This window comes from Schistocerca nitens, chromosome 2 (genome assembly GCF_023898315.1).
Source record: "Schistocerca nitens isolate TAMUIC-IGC-003100 chromosome 2, iqSchNite1.1, whole genome shotgun sequence".
NCBI lineage: Eukaryota > Metazoa > Arthropoda > Insecta > Orthoptera > Acrididae > Schistocerca > Schistocerca nitens.
The window spans coordinates 268,943,935-268,963,417 of NC_064615.1; the positions used below are offsets into that span (position 1 = coordinate 268,943,935).

The 19,483-nt window shown below is 41.0% G+C and overlaps 1 protein-coding gene across 1 annotated transcript in view; it reads left to right on the top strand.

The window, feature by feature from the left end:
* LOC126236010 (ryanodine receptor) overlaps nucleotides 1–19,483 on the top strand; it is a 702,826-nt gene that overhangs the window by 623,819 nt on the left and 59,524 nt on the right. Inside the window, exons 87-91 of the mRNA XM_049945018.1 lie at nucleotides 6,587–6,666; nucleotides 8,241–8,402; nucleotides 9,067–9,223; nucleotides 9,410–9,609; nucleotides 17,477–17,680. Coding sequence (XP_049800975.1) covers nucleotides 6,587–6,666; nucleotides 8,241–8,402; nucleotides 9,067–9,223; nucleotides 9,410–9,609; nucleotides 17,477–17,680 — 803 coding nt within the window. The remainder of the gene's footprint in view (nucleotides 1–6,586; nucleotides 6,667–8,240; nucleotides 8,403–9,066; nucleotides 9,224–9,409; nucleotides 9,610–17,476; nucleotides 17,681–19,483) is intronic.

Here is a 19,483-nt window from a genome sequence, read left to right on the forward strand (position 1 = left end):
ACACACATGTTTGGAATGACATGGGGTTTTATTAGAACCAAAAAAATACAAAAGTTCAAAAAATGTCCGACAGATGGCACTTCATCTGATCAGAATAGCAATAATTAGCATAACAAGGTAAGACAAAGCAAAGATGTTCTTTACAGGAAATGCTCAATATGTCCACCATCATTCCTCAACAATGGCTGTAGGCAAGGAATAATGTTGTGAACAGAACTGTAAAGCATGTCCGGAGTTATGGTGAGGCATTGGCATCGGATGTTGTCTTTCAGCATCCCTAGAGATGTCGGTCGGTCACGATGCACTTGCGACTTCAGGTAACCCCAAAGCCAATAATCGCACGGACTGAGGCCTGGGGACCTGGGAGGCTAAGCATCACGAAAGTGGCGGCTGAGCACACGATCATCACCAAACGACACATGCAAGGGATCTTTCACGCGTCTAGCAACATGGGGTGGAGCGCCATTCTGCATAAACATCGTATGTTCCAGCAGGTGTTTATCAGCCAGGTTGGGGATGATGTGATTCTGTAACATATCGGCGTATCTCTCACCCGTCATGGTAGCAGTTACAAAACCAGAATCTACATCTACATACATACTCCGCAATCCACCATACGGTGCATGGCAGAGGGTACCTCGTACCACAATTACCATCTTCTCTCCCTGTTCCACTCCCAAACAGAACGAGGGAAAAATGACTGCCTATCTGCCTCTGTACGAGACCTAATCTCTCTTATCTTATCTTTGTGGTCTTTCCGCAAAATATAAGTTGGCGGCAGTAAAATTGTACTGCAGTCAGCCTCAAATGCTGGTTCTCTAAATTTCCTCAGTAGCAATTCACGAAAAGAACACCTCCTTTCCTCCAGAGACTCCCACCCGAGTTCCTGAAGCATTTCCGTAACACTCGCATGATGATCAAACCTACCAGTAACAAATATAGCAGCCCGCCTCTGAGTTGCTTCTATGTCCTTCCTCAATCTGACCTGATAGGGATCCCAAACACTTGAGCAGTACTCAAGAATAGGTTGTGTTAGTGTTTTATAAGTGGTCTCCTTTACGGATGAACCATATCTTCCCAAAATTCTACCAATGAACCGAAGACGACTATCCGCCTTCCCCACAACTGCCATTACATGCTTGTCCCACTTCATATCACTCTGCAATGTTACGCCCAAATATTTAATCGACGTGACTGTGTCAAGGGCTACACTATAAATGGAGTATTCAAACATTATGGGGTTCTTTCTCCTATTCATCTGCATTAATTTACATTTATCTGTATTTAGAGCTAGCTGCCATTCTTTACACCAGTCACAAATCCTGTCCAAGTCATCTTGTATCCTCCTATAGTCACTTAACGACAACACCTTCCTGTACACCACAGCATCATCAGCAAAGAGCTGCACATTGCAATCCACCCTATCCAAAAGATCATTTATGTAAATAGAAAACGACAGCGGACCTACCACACTTCGCTGGGGCACTGCAGATGATACCATCACCTCCGATGAACACTCACCATCGAGGACAACGTACTGGGTTCTATTACTTAAGAAGTCTTCGAGCCACTCACATATTTGGGAACCAATCCCATATGCTCGTACCTTAGTTAGGAGTCTGCAGTGGGGCACCGAGTCAAATGCTTTCCGGAAATCAAGGAATATGGCATCCGTCCGATACCCTTCATCCATGGTTTGCAAGATATCATGTGAAAAAAGGGCGAGTTGTGTTTCACAGGAGCAATGCTTTCTAAAGCCTTGCTGATGCATGGACAGCAACTTCTCTGTCTCAAGGAAATACATTATATCAAAACTGAGAATATGTTCGAGAATCCTGCAACAGACCGATGTTAAGGATATTTGTCTGTAATTTTGAGGATCCGTCCTTCTACCCTTCTTATATACATGTGTCACCTGCACTTTTCCTCGAAGAAAACAGGCCTGATAATGGTAGATGTGGTAAATCCAGCCCATACTGTGACTTTCTCGTCATGCAATGGAGTTACCATGACAGTTCTAGGATTTTCGGTAGCCCAAATTCTGCAATTGTGGGCATTGACAGACCCTCGGAGCGTGAAATGAGCTTCATCGGTCCACAACACATTACTCAACCAATCGTCATCTTCCACCATCTTTTAAAACGCCCACACCGCAAATGCCCACTGCTTCACTAAATCTCCAGGTAACAGTTCATGATGCTGATGGATTTTGTACGGATAGCATCGGAGAGTGCGCCTCAGTGCCAACCAAACAAGAGTGTATGGAATGCCAGTGCAATGTGTGACTGCACGAGTGCTGACTTCCCCGTGCATAGACGAACCCGCTACAGTCTCCATTTCTTCCTGAACTGTCTCAGCAGCATTACACCTTGTGCTCGGTCGGCCACTACAGGGTCTATCGTCTAAACAACGTGTGGCTTCGAACTTCGAAATCATTCTCGCCACAGCTGCATTTGTCAACGGACCTTTACCCATTTGAATCCCCTTCCTATGGCGATAGGATCGTAACGCTGATAATACAGCTTCACTAAAAGCGCCTTTTCAGGTAACGTCAACATGCTGCTACTGCTGGCACATCTGATTCTCTCTCTCATTACAGCTCCTCTTATACATGATTCTCATCAGCAGTCACTGACATTTTGCTGTCCAGCGCCAACTGTCGATCTGTCGGACACTCCCCCCCCCCCCCCTCCCCCAATAAAACCCCATGTCATTCCAATCATGTGTGTCAATTTTTATCTCTCTATCTACATTATTCCGTGGTTTATTAAGTTTTCAAATTTATACTGACTTTTTGATCACTCAGTATTTTCAAATGTACAATTCACAGAAGTAGAATTTGTCCTCAAAATTCCTTCAATGCCACTGCAACAGAAAAAAGTGTGCTTCATGTATAAAAGATAATTTTCCACTGAAAAATGTGTAAAATTTACAAATATCCTAACTAGTGAGTCCTGGGCAGAAGTACTGTCTCTAACAAATATAAATGATGCATATAACACTTTTTCTTCAATTTTCATGGGATATTTTGAAATGTGCTTTCCAAAGAAGCTTTCAAGAATCATGTCACATCACAATACAAAGCCAAGTTCTTGGATCACAGTTGGCATCAAAACTTCTTGTGGAACTCTGAAGACTCTAAATGGAAGACATCTACAGATCCACAGTTCATAGAATATGTTAAGAATTACAAGAGTGTATATCAAAAAGTAATTGCCAAGGCAAAATTTATGAGTAATCACAACTTAATAAGACACTCTGATAACAAATCAAAAGCCATATGGGGTATTGTGAAGATTGAAACAGGAAAGAGATGTGAAGATCAGGATATCATTCTCAAAAATGTAGAAAATGTCAATATTAAAAAACAAGATTTGCCAAATTACATCAGCAATTACTTCATAACTGCAACAACTTCATTAAGCTGGAAATTTACAAACCAAGAAAAACCTGAACTTCCAAAAGCTGCTTGTAGCATGATGATACATCCAAACAGATGAACATGAAGTGTTCAAAGTAATAAAACGCTTTAAACCTAAAATGTCAACAGGAGTAGATGAGGTGCCTGTTTATATCACAACAATGACAGCTTCACAAATTGCAAGGCTCTTGGCATACATAGCCAACTTATCATTTAGCGAAGGAGTGTTTCCAGAAAGGATGAAATTGTCAAAAGTGAAGCCATTATTCAAAAACAGCGACAAGCATACGATAGAAAACTATTGACCACCATCCCTCCTTCCAGCAGTTTCCAAAATAAAAGAAAATTAATGAAGCACAGAATCAACAAATAGCTAAATGACCATAAGTTACTAAATAGAAATCAGCATGGCATCCAGGCAGGTAAAAATACAGAAACAGCACTAATGTGCTACACTGAACAAATAATCAAAAATCTAGAAAAAGACAACAGCGTAGCAGGAATAAATTTAGATCTCTCCAAAGCACTTGACACTGTCAATCATGGCATTCTTTTAGAAAAACTGGAACCATTAGGTATTCATGGGACAGGGAAAAAGAGGTTTGAATCATACCTACAAAACAGAACACTGATTGTAGGACTGATGTCAGATTACTCCAACCACAAAATAAATTTAGTAACAGAAAAAAAAAAAAGTGGAAATAGGAGTGCCGCAAGGCAGTATTCTAGGTCCCTTAATGTTCCTTGTCTACATAAATGACTTTCACCCCTCAGATGGAGCAACAGAGGCCATACTAATTGCAGATGACACTAATGTGATAATAGGTGCACCAAAGCAACTGCAAACAAGTACTGATCAAGTAATAAAGAATGTCCACAGTTGGTTCAATGCAAACTGGTTGACATTAAATGTAAATAAAACAAATTATATGCAGTTTGGGAAAATACGTCAAATTGTAAATCTTTATCTGTTTTTGGGTGACAAGGCCATAGATAGAGTGGCATCAACAAAATTGTTGAGGATTCATGTAGATGAAAATCTTAATTTTAATGATCATCTAATGAAACTCGTGCAGAAACTTAATTCAGCTTGTTTTGCTCTTAGAATTATTGCAAATGTTTGTAATGCAGAGGGTGGCAGGATGGCATATTTTGGGTATTTTCAGTCTCTTACAACACAAGAAATAATATTTTGGGGTTTCACCACTTGCCATCTAAAACAAATCTTTCTGTTACAGAAGAGGGCTATCTGAATAATAACACACAGTCATCCACAGACACAATGCAAACCCTTATTCAACAAGCTTAAAGTACTAACAATACCTTCCTTATATATATACAGATGTGTTTCATTTGTTACGGCCCACCTTGCAGATTTTCAGACAAATGCCAACTTGCATAACTACAATACTCAAAATAGTGCAGCACTCCATATGCAGCAAACAAAAAGAAAAAAAAAAAACACACACACACACATACATACAGAGCCATGTGAGTCATATGGGTACAAAACTCTACAACATACTGCCAGCCAACATCAGAAAGCTAGAAGAAAAAAAAAACAGATTTAAAGTAGAAATTAAAGAATTTCTACTTGAACAATGTTTTTGCTTGGTAAATGACTATTTAGGCCAATAAATAATTCTGAAATGTTTATATTAAGGCAAAACTGAAAACACTGTCTTTCATCCCCTTAAGTTTCTGTTAATTTTTTTAATCTGATGGACAGCTGTTGAGTGTGGTAAAATCTTTACTGAATTATTCTAGTGAATATAAGGGCTTCCTGTTTAGGGAAGACAAAAGTAAAGCCTTAGGGCAAACAGACCATGCAGTTACAATACTGTTAGTATACATATATAAAAAGGTTTATTACTGTGTCTTGTATGACCAAGAATTATTCCTTGTACATTTTTTGTACAATTTTGTATGTATTATTCTTTGTACTACTTAATGTAAAATTTTTTATGTACCTTTTCCACAGATTGTTTCCCATAAATTTACATGTACTTTAGGACAACATTCATACAATATTTATTGTCTGTAGATGGAAGAAGTCACAGGGCATCACATCTGGTTCACCTGCCGGCCTGCTGAGAAGTGTTATGTCACTGGCTGTTTGACAACCAATCCAACGGCTTGATAGAGCTTTATTCAGATATTCACCCACTTGGCAATTCCAGTGAGCGGGTACCTCATCTTGTTGAAAAATGAAGTTGTCCTCATTCAGCCTTCAAAACATTCAGTTTTGTAACATAACAAAATCTGCTGACCATGAACCATGTTTCCATCAAAGAAGAATGGGCCATTAACAGATGAGTGGGATATCACACAAAACATGTTGACTTTGGTTGAATCTTGTCCATGTTCAGTGTATGTTCTGTAGGCCCCAAATTTGAACATTGTGTTTGTTTGCTTTCCCACTAAGGTGAAAGTTGCTTCATCACTGAACCTGTTGTGTGAAAGTGTTATCACTGTCAGTAGCATTCTGAAGCTTATCAGAAAATGACACGTTTGTGTTTGACGTTATGACGTAGAGCCTGTAACAGTTGTTACTTGTATGGCTTCATAACCAACCAACATCTCAAAACATGCCAAATTGTTGTTATAGGCAGTTATAACTCCCAACTGGCACGATGGGTTGATTTTGTAGGACTACATTGAAAAGTAGTTTGAATTCATGTGACATTTTCTTTGGAAACACGAGAGTGACAAGGAGTCTTTCCTTTGCAAACATATATTGTATCTACAAAATGTCGATACCATCTGTGAATGCTCCATCCATTTAGAGGATCAGTTTTGTACCTCAGCCTGAAACATCTTTGCCCTATAATCATGGAATTACAGTTTGCAAACTTGAGAACACAAAAAGATTTCTGCTGCAGAGTAGCCATTTTGCATCATGTGAAGGTAATCAGTCAAACAGAAAATGACTGATGCCTTGCAGCAATGAATATAAACTAGACAATGTATTTGTCCCTCCAATAACCAAGCCATGTCTCAGCAATTGATAGTTTTGACAACATAGTACTTTGTAACAAGTATATTCTTTTTTGAAACACCATTTATATTGAACCTGAATAGTTTATTTCTCTTTTTGTTGTCTCTGTGTTTTAAGGAAGTTAAGTACCATGTTCTTTGTACTAAAACTGCTTGTTGATGTTACAGGAAATTGATATCAATCATGATGGATGGGTTACTCCAAGGGAATTCAGGGAGAAAATGGAACAGCAGAAGAGCTACACCATGTAAGTAAATCATACAAAATTTTCTTGGTATTCCATTGTACCAATAGTTGAATTTATACCAGTAATCACAATAATCATAACTGCATTTACACGAATAATTGCAGTTATCAAATATTGTTTGAGCTTTTATACTGCAAGACATGAGTTGGAGTGACAGCATACCATCAGTCTTTTCTCCATATTTATCTACATATCTGATTTCGTTTTTTTTAATGCTAACAGATCCCCTGCACTAATTATCTTTTGATAAGCAGTTCTTGCTACTGTGTTATCCCAGGAGTGTAAAAATAATATTACTGTTGTATATAAATTGTAAGGAAATTTCTGGCAGAATGTAAATAATTTAGGAGTAATGAAGACCACATACTGAATAGCAGACATGTTGAGTCGTCAACAGACGAATGAAAACTTTGCTAGCTTTAGGAAGATTGGAAGAAATCCTCAGAAGGGCATGCGCACACACACACACACACACACACACACACACACACACACACACATTTTTCATGACATGGCTGGGATTGATGGATGGGTACAGTGGGTGACACATGGTGGAAGAAGGAAGTAGCAGGAGGAGAGGGGACTGAAACAGATGGTAAGAAATCGATGAGCTAGGATACTCCTCCTTCTAGGTACAGGAGAAGGAGTAAAGGCAGGTGGGGGAGAGGGTCTAGCAGATGCTGAGGCCATGGAGGCTCCAGGAATGATGCACCCTGCACAGTTCAGAAAGGTTGTTACATCAACATTGACAGAGAGTCAGTTTTGCACTAAGTGGCTCATTTCTTCAGGAGAACTATCTTCTGCTGTAACACATATGCCTCTCAAGTGGCAGTATTGCACAAAAACCTAATTTGCCACATTCCTTTCTGGAAAAAGATAGGCAGCATGTCATCACATTCATTCTAAACAATGCCAAAGACATAGGCACTGGCAGGAAACTTTATCTTGCTTCCAACAAACAGCAGGAATATCCTTAAGATTGTAGTGTAGCCAAATTTTTTTCCTATGATTTCTCAGCATCCACAGTGAGATTATTCTCATTTTTAAAAAAACACCTGAGATGGTTTGGTGTCTCATTCTCAAGGGGCATCAGCAAGAAGCGGCAACTCTCTTATTTAGGTGAACCTTCCAAAAGCAATCTCTGCACTTTTAGTAGCCTATTATGTGTATGCCATGACTTCCCAACAATTCTCAGAATAGTTCTCTCACTCATGTTCAAAATCAAACATAATTTTTTTGACTGAGGTCCAGGATCTTTTGAAATCATTTTTTTTGTTTTATCATTGATTCTGTGGTCCTGTAAATTTTTCAAGTGCATAAATAAAATTCCTCAGAGTGCAGTAAACTGTTGATTTTGCGTAACTGAAATAGTTTATAATTTCACATATTTTTCAGGTAATGCTGACTTCATGAAATCGTCATGTTTTGGCTAAGCTCTGAGCTTATTTGAATTGGCCTCATAAGGTTTTGTTTACATCTGTTTAGCTAATTAGTTACTTAACTATATGACAAAAATTTTATACCTATTTCCCACCGAATGAAAACAGATATGATATGACATGATTTTGTTATAGTGAGGAGATTAACTTCTTGTTAATGTGCTGTGATACAAATCATGATGGGAAAATAGACTACGTTGAATTCACTGAAAGATTTCACAACCCTGCAAAAGAAATCGGCTTTAACCTGGCAGTGCTCCTAACCAACTTGTCAGAGCATATGCCCAATGAGCCAAGGTATTTATGTTACTTAAGTCTGTTTAGTTTATTTATTGTAGATTCTAAAATAAAAATGCGTCTGATAAAATTACTTGTTATCTAACAATGGAAATCCAGGATGTGTGTGTGTGTCCATCTAAGGGAAGATAGTGGTTCATAAGCATAGAAGCTAGGAATAAGAATAGAATGTCAGAAACTAGTGAGATTATCTATTTGGTTGCAAGAATACTTGTGTATGGTCCACCATTCATTTGCACATACATGCTTGGCATCGTCACTTTTTTTTTCTTTCTTGTTTGCATTCTCTAATTTCCATTTGTAAATCACATATTGACATTAACTGTTTATGTTTACAGTGACTAGAAATATAAAATATTATGTGTTCTATTTGAGACACCCTGTATCATAAATGACTACTGCAGTCTGAAAATAACTGTGCCTAAAATTATGATGCTGGGTGCAAACAGGAATAAAAGTTGGTTGCAGCCACAATTGTTCACTCATCATAGTTATCTGTTCCATAGCTTCTATGTCCTTTTGTAACATGTGACAGTTTAAAAGTATTTGTTCTTAACTTGTTCTTTTGCTATCCACCTGTTCCATAGCTTCTATGTCCTTTTGTAACATGTGACAGTTTAAAAGTATTTGTTCTTAACTTGTTCTTTTGCTATCCACCTTTAAGGTTGGCACGTTTTCTGGAAACAGCTGGAAGTGTATTGAATTACTTTGAACCATATCTTGGACGCATAGAGATATTGGGTGGCAGCAAGAGAATTGAAAGAGTTTACTTTGAAATAAAGGAGTCAAATATTGAACAGTGGGAGAAACCGCAAATTAAGGTTGTTATTTTATATATATGATTAAAATATTATCTGAGATCTAGTATGTATCTCCATGTAAAATATAACTATGCTGAAAGCTCTCATGTGTTCATTAGTTGCAAGAGATACTAAAGAGATACTTTTTAGGTGTGTTAAATTAATAATTTACCCATCTCTTAATACTGCTTCTGTTTAATTCCACAGGAGTCAAAGAGGGCATTCTTTTACTCAATTGTCACTGAGGGTGGTGACAAAGAAAAGCTTGAAGCCTTTGTGAACTTCTGTGAAGATGCCATCTTTGAAATGACTCATGCAAGTGGTTTAATGGCAAGTGAGGAAAGCTCTACAATTGGAAAGGCAAGGGAAGCATCATACAGTTACATGACAGAAGAAGACGAAGAGCGGTAAGTACCCTGTCGGTCTACGAAATAGTATTCGATTGATCTGCATTTTCTCAATGTTAATTTTGGTTTTATGTAGTTCTGAGAACATCAAATTTACTTATACTCTGTCTCTATGTGTGTATAACATCTCTCTCTGTTATAACTTCAAGTTGAACAAATATATTGCAAGGAAGACGCAATACATGAAAGTCACACATCAAGTAAACAGAGTAAGACGTGTGTACACTTTAACAGTCAAATCATAACTGAGTCCAAGTCTAGCGGCCACTGGCTGGCTGGCCGCTTAGGTGGCACTGCTGCTGCATCGTTGGCAGACAGCGCTGCAGGTAGAGGACGCGCGTAACTGCGCGGCGGCACTTTGAAAGATCGGCGATTCCCCGATGATAATGGGTCGAGATGACAGGAGACGTGGGGGTCAAATCTGCTGGGGCCCCATGCACCAATCTCCCCGTTGCGGCAAGTCCGGTTGTTATAACAGGAGACATGGGCGATGTGTCCGCATCCGTAGGAGAAGGAGGTGAGTAGAGTTGCTCCGACACATGATGGTCATCTGGTTCCTGCATGGGCACGTCTCCTGGTGGCGTCAGTCCTTGTGCTGGCACCGATATGATGGTGAGAGGACTGCATTGTGAGTAATGAGAGATTCCAGTATCCCGAGCGTCAGGTAGAGCCGAAGGTGGTGTAGCGGCATCCGGAACAGGCACTGCCGGCACACGAGGCCGAAGCTGGTCCAAATGACGCACTGCAACACCCATGTTGTTTTTGTTGTGGTCTTCAGTCCTGAGACTGGTTTGATGCAGCTCTCCATGCTACTCTATCCTGTGCAAGCTTCTTCATCTCCCAGTACCTACTGCAACCTCCATCCTTCAGAATCTGCTTAGTGTATTGATCTCTTGGTCTCCCTCTACGATTTTTACCCTCCACGCTGCCCTCCAATGCTAAATTTGTGATCCCTTGATACCTCAAAACATGTCCTACCAACCGATCCCTTCTTCTAGTCAAGTTGTGCCACAAACTTCTCTTCTCCCCAATCCTATTCAATACCTCCTCATTAGTTACGTGATCTACCCACCTTATCTTCAGCATTCTTCTGTAGCACCACATTTCAAAAGCTTCTATTCTCTTCTTGTCCAAACTGGTTATTGTCCATGTTTCACTTCCATACATGGCTACACTCCATACAAATACTTTCAGAAACGACTTCCTGACACTTAAATCTATACGCGATGTTAACAAATTTCTCTTCTTCAGAAACGATTTCCTTGCCATTGCCAGTCTATATTTTATATCCTCTCTACTTCGACCATCATCAGTTATTTTGCTCCCTAAATAGCAAAACTCCTTTACTACTTTAAGTGTCTCATTTCCTAATCTAATCCCCTCAGCATCACCCGATTTAATTTGACTACATTCCATTATCCTCGTTTTGCTTTTGTTGATGTTCATCTTATATCCTCCTTTCAAGACACTGTCCATTCCGTTCAACTGCTCTTCCAAGTCCTTTGCTCTGTCTGACAGAATTACAATGTCATCGGCGAACCTCAAAGTTTTTACTTCTTCTCCATGAATTTTAATACCTACTCCGAATTTTTCTTTTGTTTCCTTTACTGCTTGCTCAATATACAGATTGAATAACATTGGGGAGAGGCTACAACCCTGTCTCACTCCTTTCCCAACCACTGCTTCCCTTTCGTGCCCCTCGACTCTTATAACTGCCATCTGGTTTCTGTACAAATTGTAAATAGCCTTTCGCTCCCTGTATTTTACCCCTGCCACCTTCAGAACTTGAAAGAGAGTATTCCAGTTAACGTTGTCAAAAGCTTTCTCTAAGTCTACAAATGCTAGAAACGTAGGTTTGTCTTTTCTTAATCTTTCTTCTAAGATAAGTCGTAAGGTTAGTATTGCCTCACGTGTTCCAACATTTCTACGGAATCCAAACTGATCTTCCCCGAGGTCGGCTTCTACCAGTTTTTTCATTCGTCTGTAAAGAATTCGCGTTAGTATTTTGCAGCTGTGACTTATTAAACTGATAGTTCGGTAATTTTCACATCTGTCAACACCTGCTTTCTTTGGGATTGGAATTATTATATTCTTCTTGAAGTCTGTGGGTATTTCGCCTGTCTCATACATCTTGCTCACCAGATGGTAGAGTTTTGTCATGACTGGCTCTCCCAAGGCCATCAGTAGTGCTAATGGAAAGTTGTCTACTCCCGGGGCCTTGTTTCGACTCAGGTCTTTCAGTGCTCTGTCAAACTCTTCACGCAGTATCTTATCTCCCATTTCATCTTCATCTACATCCTCTTCCATTTCCATAATATTGTCCTCAAGGACATCGCCCTTGTATAAACCCTCTATATACTCCTTCCACCTTTCTGCCTTCCCTTCTTTGCTTAGAACTGGGTTTCCATCTGAGCTCTTGATATTCATACAAGTGGTTCTCTTCTCTCCAAAGGTCTCTTTAATTTTCCTGTAGGCAGTATCTATCTTACCCCTAGTGAGAGAAGCCTCTGCATCCTTACATTTGTCCTCTAGCCATCCCTGCAACACCCATGTCCATCTGGATTTCATACAGGCATTGGCCACGGTGTCGTAAGATGCAGCCAGGACTCCATTTTGGCCGCCTGCCATATCCCCGTACCCATACAAGGTCGTCGGTGGTGAACCGGCCAAGCGCAGGCACCCGCAGCCGTGAGGTGGAAGGCCGCAGAAGATGAGGTAGTGTGCGGGGCTGTCGGCAATGTAAGAGCTCAGCCGGCTGTGGTCGCCCATGGGGATGAAATGGTAAGAAGCCAGCAGAAGAAGTCAGGAGTTTCCTCATCTGAGCCTTAAATGTGCGGACCAGTCGTTCGGCCTCACCGTTTGTCTGTGGATGGAATGGAGGGGCCATGACATGCATGACACCATGACGGGCACAAAAATCCGCAAAATCGGAAGAGGCAAATTGCAGACCATTATCAGTAACAAGAGTAGAGGGAAGGCCTTCCAAAGAGAAAATGCAAGCTAGAGCATTGGTGGTTGCCGCGGTGGTAGGCGACGTGCAACGGACAATGAAAGGAAAGTTAGCGTAGACGTCAATAACGAGAGGCCAATAAGTACCTAAAAAAGGTCCCACGAAGTCAGCATGAATATGCTCCCAGGGCTTCTCAGGCGAAGGCCACGGTGACAAAGATGACTTTGGGGTGGTGGCCTGTGACGCACAAGGGCCGCAGGCAGTGACCATGTATGCGATTTCAGAGTCGATGCCAGGCCAATACACATGATGGCACGCCAGAGATTTTGTGCGAGAGACACCCCAGTGCCCTTGGTGAAGGAGGCGCAAGACCGAAGCACGCAAAGACGCAGGTACCACAACACGCGGCGAAGCCTTTTCGTTGGAAAGGAGGATAACACCATCCCTAGCCGTGAGGCGGTAACGCAAAGCAACGGATCAGAAGTCTTAGCGGACGGGTGATCTGGCCAACCCTTCTGAATACAGCGTAAAACCTGGGAGAGGGTAGGGTCAGAACCCGTAGCAGCTGCCAGCCTGTCCCCAGTGATGGGGAACCTGTCCACAACCCGCTGCTCGGCAACATCCAGGTGGAAACACAAAAGTTCGTCCCTATTGAATGCCAGATCAGGACCCATGGGAAGGCAAGACAGTACATCAGCATTCGCATGTTGAGCCGTTGGCCGGAAATGAATCTCATAATTGAAACGAGACAAGTAAAGAGCCCAACGCTGGAGGTGGTGTGCAGCCTTGTCGGGAAGTGACATTGATGGACGAAACAAGGAAACAAGTGGTTTGTGATCCATAACAAGATGAAATTTGGATCCATAGAGAAAAATACCAAACCTATGAAGAGCATAAATAATGGCCAAAGCTTCTTTTTCAATTTGAGAATACTTTTGTTGGGCATCCATGAGCGTTTTGGAGGCATAAGCAATGGGTTGTTCAGAACCGTCAGAAAAACAGTGTGTAAGGACTGCACCAACGCTGTATTGAGAGGCGTCCATGGCAAGAACAAGATGTTGGCCAGGTCGATAAGTAGCCAGGCATGGGGCCTGTTTCAGCATAGTCTTCAATTTCTGGAAAGCCGCATCGCATGACGCGGACCAGTGGAAAGGCACGTTTTTATGCAACAGACGATGCAACAGCTGAGCCATAAAGCAGCAGACGGTAAAAACTTGTGATAGTATGCTATTTTCCCCAAGATGGCGTGCAGTTCCTCAACAGATGTAGGGTGAGGAAGGGCATCAATCGCAGCGACAGTGTGCTGAAGTGGACAAATACCATCCCGAGCGAGTTGAAAGTACGTGATAGATGCCTGAAAAAATTTTGATTTCTGAAGCTAACATTTTAGACCAGCTGTCTGTAAGAAATGAAAAAGTGTGTGGAGATTCTGAAGATGTTCATCAGTGGTGGAGCCAGTGACAACAATGTCGTCCTGGTAATTTATACACCCAGGGACAGTGAGCAATAATTGTTGCAAGAATCGCTGAAAGAGAGCAGGGGCGCTGGCAACCCTGAATGGCAATCGTTGGTATTGATAGAGGCCAAAAGGCGTGTTAAGGACCAGAAACTGCCTGGAAGCAGCGTCGAGAGGAAGTTGATGATAAGCTTCTGACAGGTCAAGTTTAGAAAAATACTGGCCTCCAGCAAGTTTAGTGAACAATTCTTCAGGTCAAGTCATAGGGTAAGTGTCGATAAGGCATTGAGCATTTACAGTGGCTTTGAAATCACCACAGAGACGAATATCAACATTTGGCTTAGGAACAACAATGACAGGAGAGGACCACTCACTGGAAGTGGCAGGAAGCAAGACCCCTGAAGCAGTGAGACGATCCAGCTCCCATTTGAACTGATCGTGGAGGGCCACAGGAATGGGCTGAGCCCAAAAAAACTTAGGCTGAGCAGTGAGTTTGAGCATGATATGAGCTTCAAAGTCATTTGCATGGCCTAACCCAGGAGAAAAAAAGGACAAAAATGTCGTCGACAAGGAATCCAATTAAGCAGAAGGAATAGCATCAGAGACGATATTGACAGAGTCATCTATGGAGAACCCAAAAACGTGAAAGGCATCGAAACCAAAAAGATTCTCCGCATTACCATGGTCGACCACAAATATGGGAACAGTGCAAACGACAGATTTGTAAGATACCTCACCATCAAATTGTCCCAAGAGAGAAATCTCGACCAAGTATTTGGACAGTGAGGAATAACTTCCCTGAAATGGAAGAAGTACAATTGACAGACAACACAGAATCAGAATCAGCATCATGTTCATGAACATCATGTATGCGGTCAGATTTGCAAACGGATGATACATGGCCCTTTTTTTGCATTTGTGACACACGGCCCAACGTTGTGGACAATCTTGTAAATGTTTCATAAAACACCGCGGACATGAAGGAAGTTGCCGTGGGTTTTGCTGCAGTTTCCTGGAGGTTTGTTTACAGTTAGGCCCAGGCTGCACTTGGGAGCGTACTGCGGTACTGTGGCCATGTCGGCCGGCGGGGACACACCACATGCTTTGTCAACATCGCACAGAGGTAGCATTTCCCCGACGTCGCCCCATGCCTCTATTTGCGCTCCAGCGGCGTGAGAAGTTTCAAAAGACTGAGCGATGGATAGGACTTCATCTAGAGTCAGATTTGCCAACTGAAGGGCACGTTGCCTAACTTCTTTGTCGGGCGCGAATCGGATAATAGCATCCCTTACCATGGAATCGGCGTAGGATTCTTTGTGAACTTCAGTAACAAATTGACACTTTCTACTGAGGCCGTGAAGTTCAGCAGCCCAAGCGCGATAGGATTGATTCGGTTGTTTTTGGCAACGATAAAAGGCAACACGAGAGGCTACCACATGCATTTCCTTTTGAAAATAGACGGACAGAAGTGAGCACAATACAGCAAAGGACAAAGACGCAGGATCTTTCAAAGAAGCCAATTGCGACAACAACCAATATATTTGAGGTGAAATCCATGAAAGGGACAGAGACTTACATGTTTGTTCATCCGTGACATGAAATGCCAAGAAGTGCTGTCGAAGACGTTTTTCGTAATCAGACCAGTCTTCCGCCATCTCATTGTAAGGAGGAAGGGGAGGTAGAGACAACGATGAGAGACCCCCGCATTTGATGCCGTGATGAAATCACAAATCGCATTTGTGAGAAGCGTTTACTGTTCTATGAGACCTTGCAATAGTTGCTCTAAAGTAGCCATGGAAACATGTGGGTCAACGATGGAAAAGAAAAATCACTACCTCATCGCCAATTGTTATAACTTCAAGTTGAACAAATATATTTCAAGGAAGACGCAATACATGAAATTCACAGATCAAGTAAACAGAGTAAGACATGTGTACACTTTAACAGTCAAATCATAACTGAGTCCAAGTCTAGTGGCCGCTGGCTGGCTGGCCGCTTAGGTGGCGCTGCTGCATGGCTGGCAGACAGCGCCACATGTAGAGGATGCGCATAACTGCGCGGCGGCACTTTGAAAGATCAGCGGGTCACAACAGTCTCTAACTTTTTTTTACTGTTGTTCAAAGCTTTGGCCAGTACTTAATGAATTTGAGGTAATAATTTGAGCTGGTACATGCGACAGTATGAGAGCTACTTGTGGTGCTCATATCTTTGCTTACAAATAATGCAAATATCTTAATCTGTGTGCACATTTGGGAAATACAATGTTATGTTCACTGCCTGTACATACAGTTTGCATTTTAGTAGCAAGATATGGCTGATATAGCAGAACCAAGCAAGATGGCAGCTAATAAAAGTCACAAACTGAATCACTTTTAGGACCTTTCAAAAACAGCATATAAAGACATCCTTGGGGCAAATGTCAAAAATCATCTCGAAAAATGAGGAAGAATTTTTCCTTTTGTAAAGATGGACAAATTATGGGTTTATTCTCCCGCCTTAAGTTAAAAACAGTACACACTCTGCTGCATAATGAAAGATTCATTCTGGAACAGTACCCTAGACAGGCTAAGTCATTTTTCCTCAATATGCCTTTATTCCAGTAGTGCTAGTTCATTTTTGTGAAGTTTGAAAAGTAGGAGAGAGAGAGAGAGGTACTAGTAACTAGTGAAACTATGAGGGCAGATCTCTAGTTGCCCCTAGATAACTCTGTCAGTAAGAGCACTGCCTACAAAAGATGAGGTTCCAGATTCAAGCTCCAGTATGGCACTCAGTTTTTATCTGCCAGGAGGTTCCACATGTGGAGGTGCAGGAGTTGTTGTGAGCTTCTGAAACATATAGAAATAAAACAGAAAGTTTAAAAGGTAAAATGTGGCTTATATTCTTCAGTTCAGTATTCAGTAGAGTGTGCACTTGAGTCAGTGAATAAATCACTGGCCAGTCAGGACAGTCATTTGTCGGTCAGTGATGGAACAAAGTCTGAAAAATCATTAGGAGAGGAAAGTGAAAGGAGGGACATCATGCTCACCAGAGCCCAGAGAGTACAATGTCTCTTGGCCAATGCCTCTGGCCCTCCACAGCCAGTATGTGATTCCCTTCCCATGAGTCCCATTGGTTGCATAGACATTATACGGGGGAAGCTCACATTCAACAGATTTTAGGAACAGACTGCTTTTATGCTAAGGTGTTGCCTCAACCTGGCATGTAGGCCCTGAATGTTAGCATAAAAGTTTTGGTAGAGAGAATTTAAGTGTTGAAAATTTTTGAATTGACAGTAAAATTTTCCCTCCCTCTCTCTCACACACATTCTCTCTCTCTCTCTCTCTCTCTCTCTCTCTCTCTCTCACACACACACACACACACACACACAAAATCACTCTCTCTGTTTGATTTATGAGATATTCTGAGGGACATATTACTGAATATCTTGTGGTGACAATTATTCTTATCTTTTATTATTTCAGGGCTGCAAAAGATCCAATTCGGAGAGGCATCCAAGCTGTAAAAGATGCAGTTTATTTCTCGTTGGCTTTGTTGTCACCTACCAACATCAAGAACAAAATTAATGAGCTTCAACAGATGTCATTTATGGAATTATTTGTTGGATTCTTTAAGCTCATTTTCTATGTTTTCTACTATTCAGGATTTGGAGTCTCTGTGGTGATCAAGTAAGCAAATTTTTTTCACCTTATGTTAATGTGCAGATGAGCCAGTGCAGTTATTGCCATATAGATAATTTTAATATTGCCATTTCTTGATAAGAAAGTAAGTTTGATTAGGTTTACTTTCAGTACAAATTATAAATTTTCTGTTCCATTCTCAATCTTCCAATATCAAAATTTCCTTAAAATAGTTTTGTACTATTGTCATTTGTTGTTTAGGTCTGCTTTTAGTACTAATTATAAACTTTCGGTTCAACTCTCATCCTTCCAGTGCCAACATAGTGCATTATTTCCACTGTTATTGAATTTTCTCGCAGGGCACTTATTCAGATGATTAATTTACCATTTTATTTAGAAATTTATTGCTATATTATTGCTGTAATGCATCATTACAATCTTTAGTAATACACTCTGTTTTTATTCTATTTATTTTGCTTTCAATACTATTGTATTATTCTAGTTCTGTTTAGTGAATTCCTTCTCCTGCTTCCAGTCGGCTGTTCAAAGACTGGCTGGCCTTACCCACAATCCCCCCACTGCTCTCCCTGAAGAGACCTACCACTCTCCCCTTCTGGGAACCCTGTTCTCCTACCTCCTCTACTTCTCCAGAGTGGTGCTCTGGAATGCACTCCACCCTCATTGGCCCAGTGTTGCCAACATCCACAAGTGGCATCCTTGCAAACTTCACACCCAAGCAGATTAAGCTACATATTGCACACGCAAACGTCCAGTCTCTGCCAGCTCAGCTTGACGAGTTTTTTCATATATTTCATGACACAGAAATCCATGTAATACTTCTGTCAGAGACCTGGCTCAAAACAAGTATTCCCACAAGCTCAATAAATCTAGATGGCTACATCTTTCTAAGACATGTCAGATGTCACCGATGAGGGGGAGGAGTAGAGTGTACATACACACTGATTTATCTCCAAAAATGCAACACAAATCCAACAGTAATGAAGATAAACAAGTTGAGTATATTTTCAGAGAGATCAAATCCCTTATCAGAAAGTGTCTGATATGTGTCCTCTTCAAACCTCCTAAAGTAGGTGGGTTTGCCTGCTTCAAAACTGCTCTTTCAAGTCTCAAATCAAGATACGAACATATAATTATAGTGGGTTTTCTACACAGTAGTCCATCTAGAGTGAAATTTAAGTAGATGCTTTCTTCTTCAAATGTGTCACTACTTCATCTTGCTGCTACCCATCAAGTGAACAATAGTCACACTCTCATAGATATATTTGCAACAAAATCCACAAACAGAGTCATTTGTACTTCCCAAATATCTGCACTCGGCATATTCATCCATGACATAATTTTCATGACATACTCACTAGAATTTCCCAGAAAGGAATTACAGCTGACTACATACCAAGACTTCAAGCACATTAATTTATCTGAACTTGCAACTGAGGTACATCTACATCTACATACATAGTCCACAAGCCACTGTATGGTGCATGATGGAGGTTACCCTGTACCACTACTAATCAGTTCCTTACCTGTTCCTCTCACAAACAGAAGAGGAAAAAACAACTGTCTATATGTCTCTGTATGAGGCCTGATTTCTCATACCTTATCTACTGGTCCTTACACAAAATCTATGTTGATGGCAGTAGAATCATTCTACAGTCAGCTACATAAATAGCTTGTGGGACATTTTATTCTTACTCAACTATATGAGAAATAAGACCCGTTAAAGACCGGGAAAGTAAGAAGGAAACCTGCACCTTGGCTAATGGGAGAACTAAAACAGTTCATGAATCTCAGAGACACTGCACATCGGTCATTCAAACATACATACCTGAA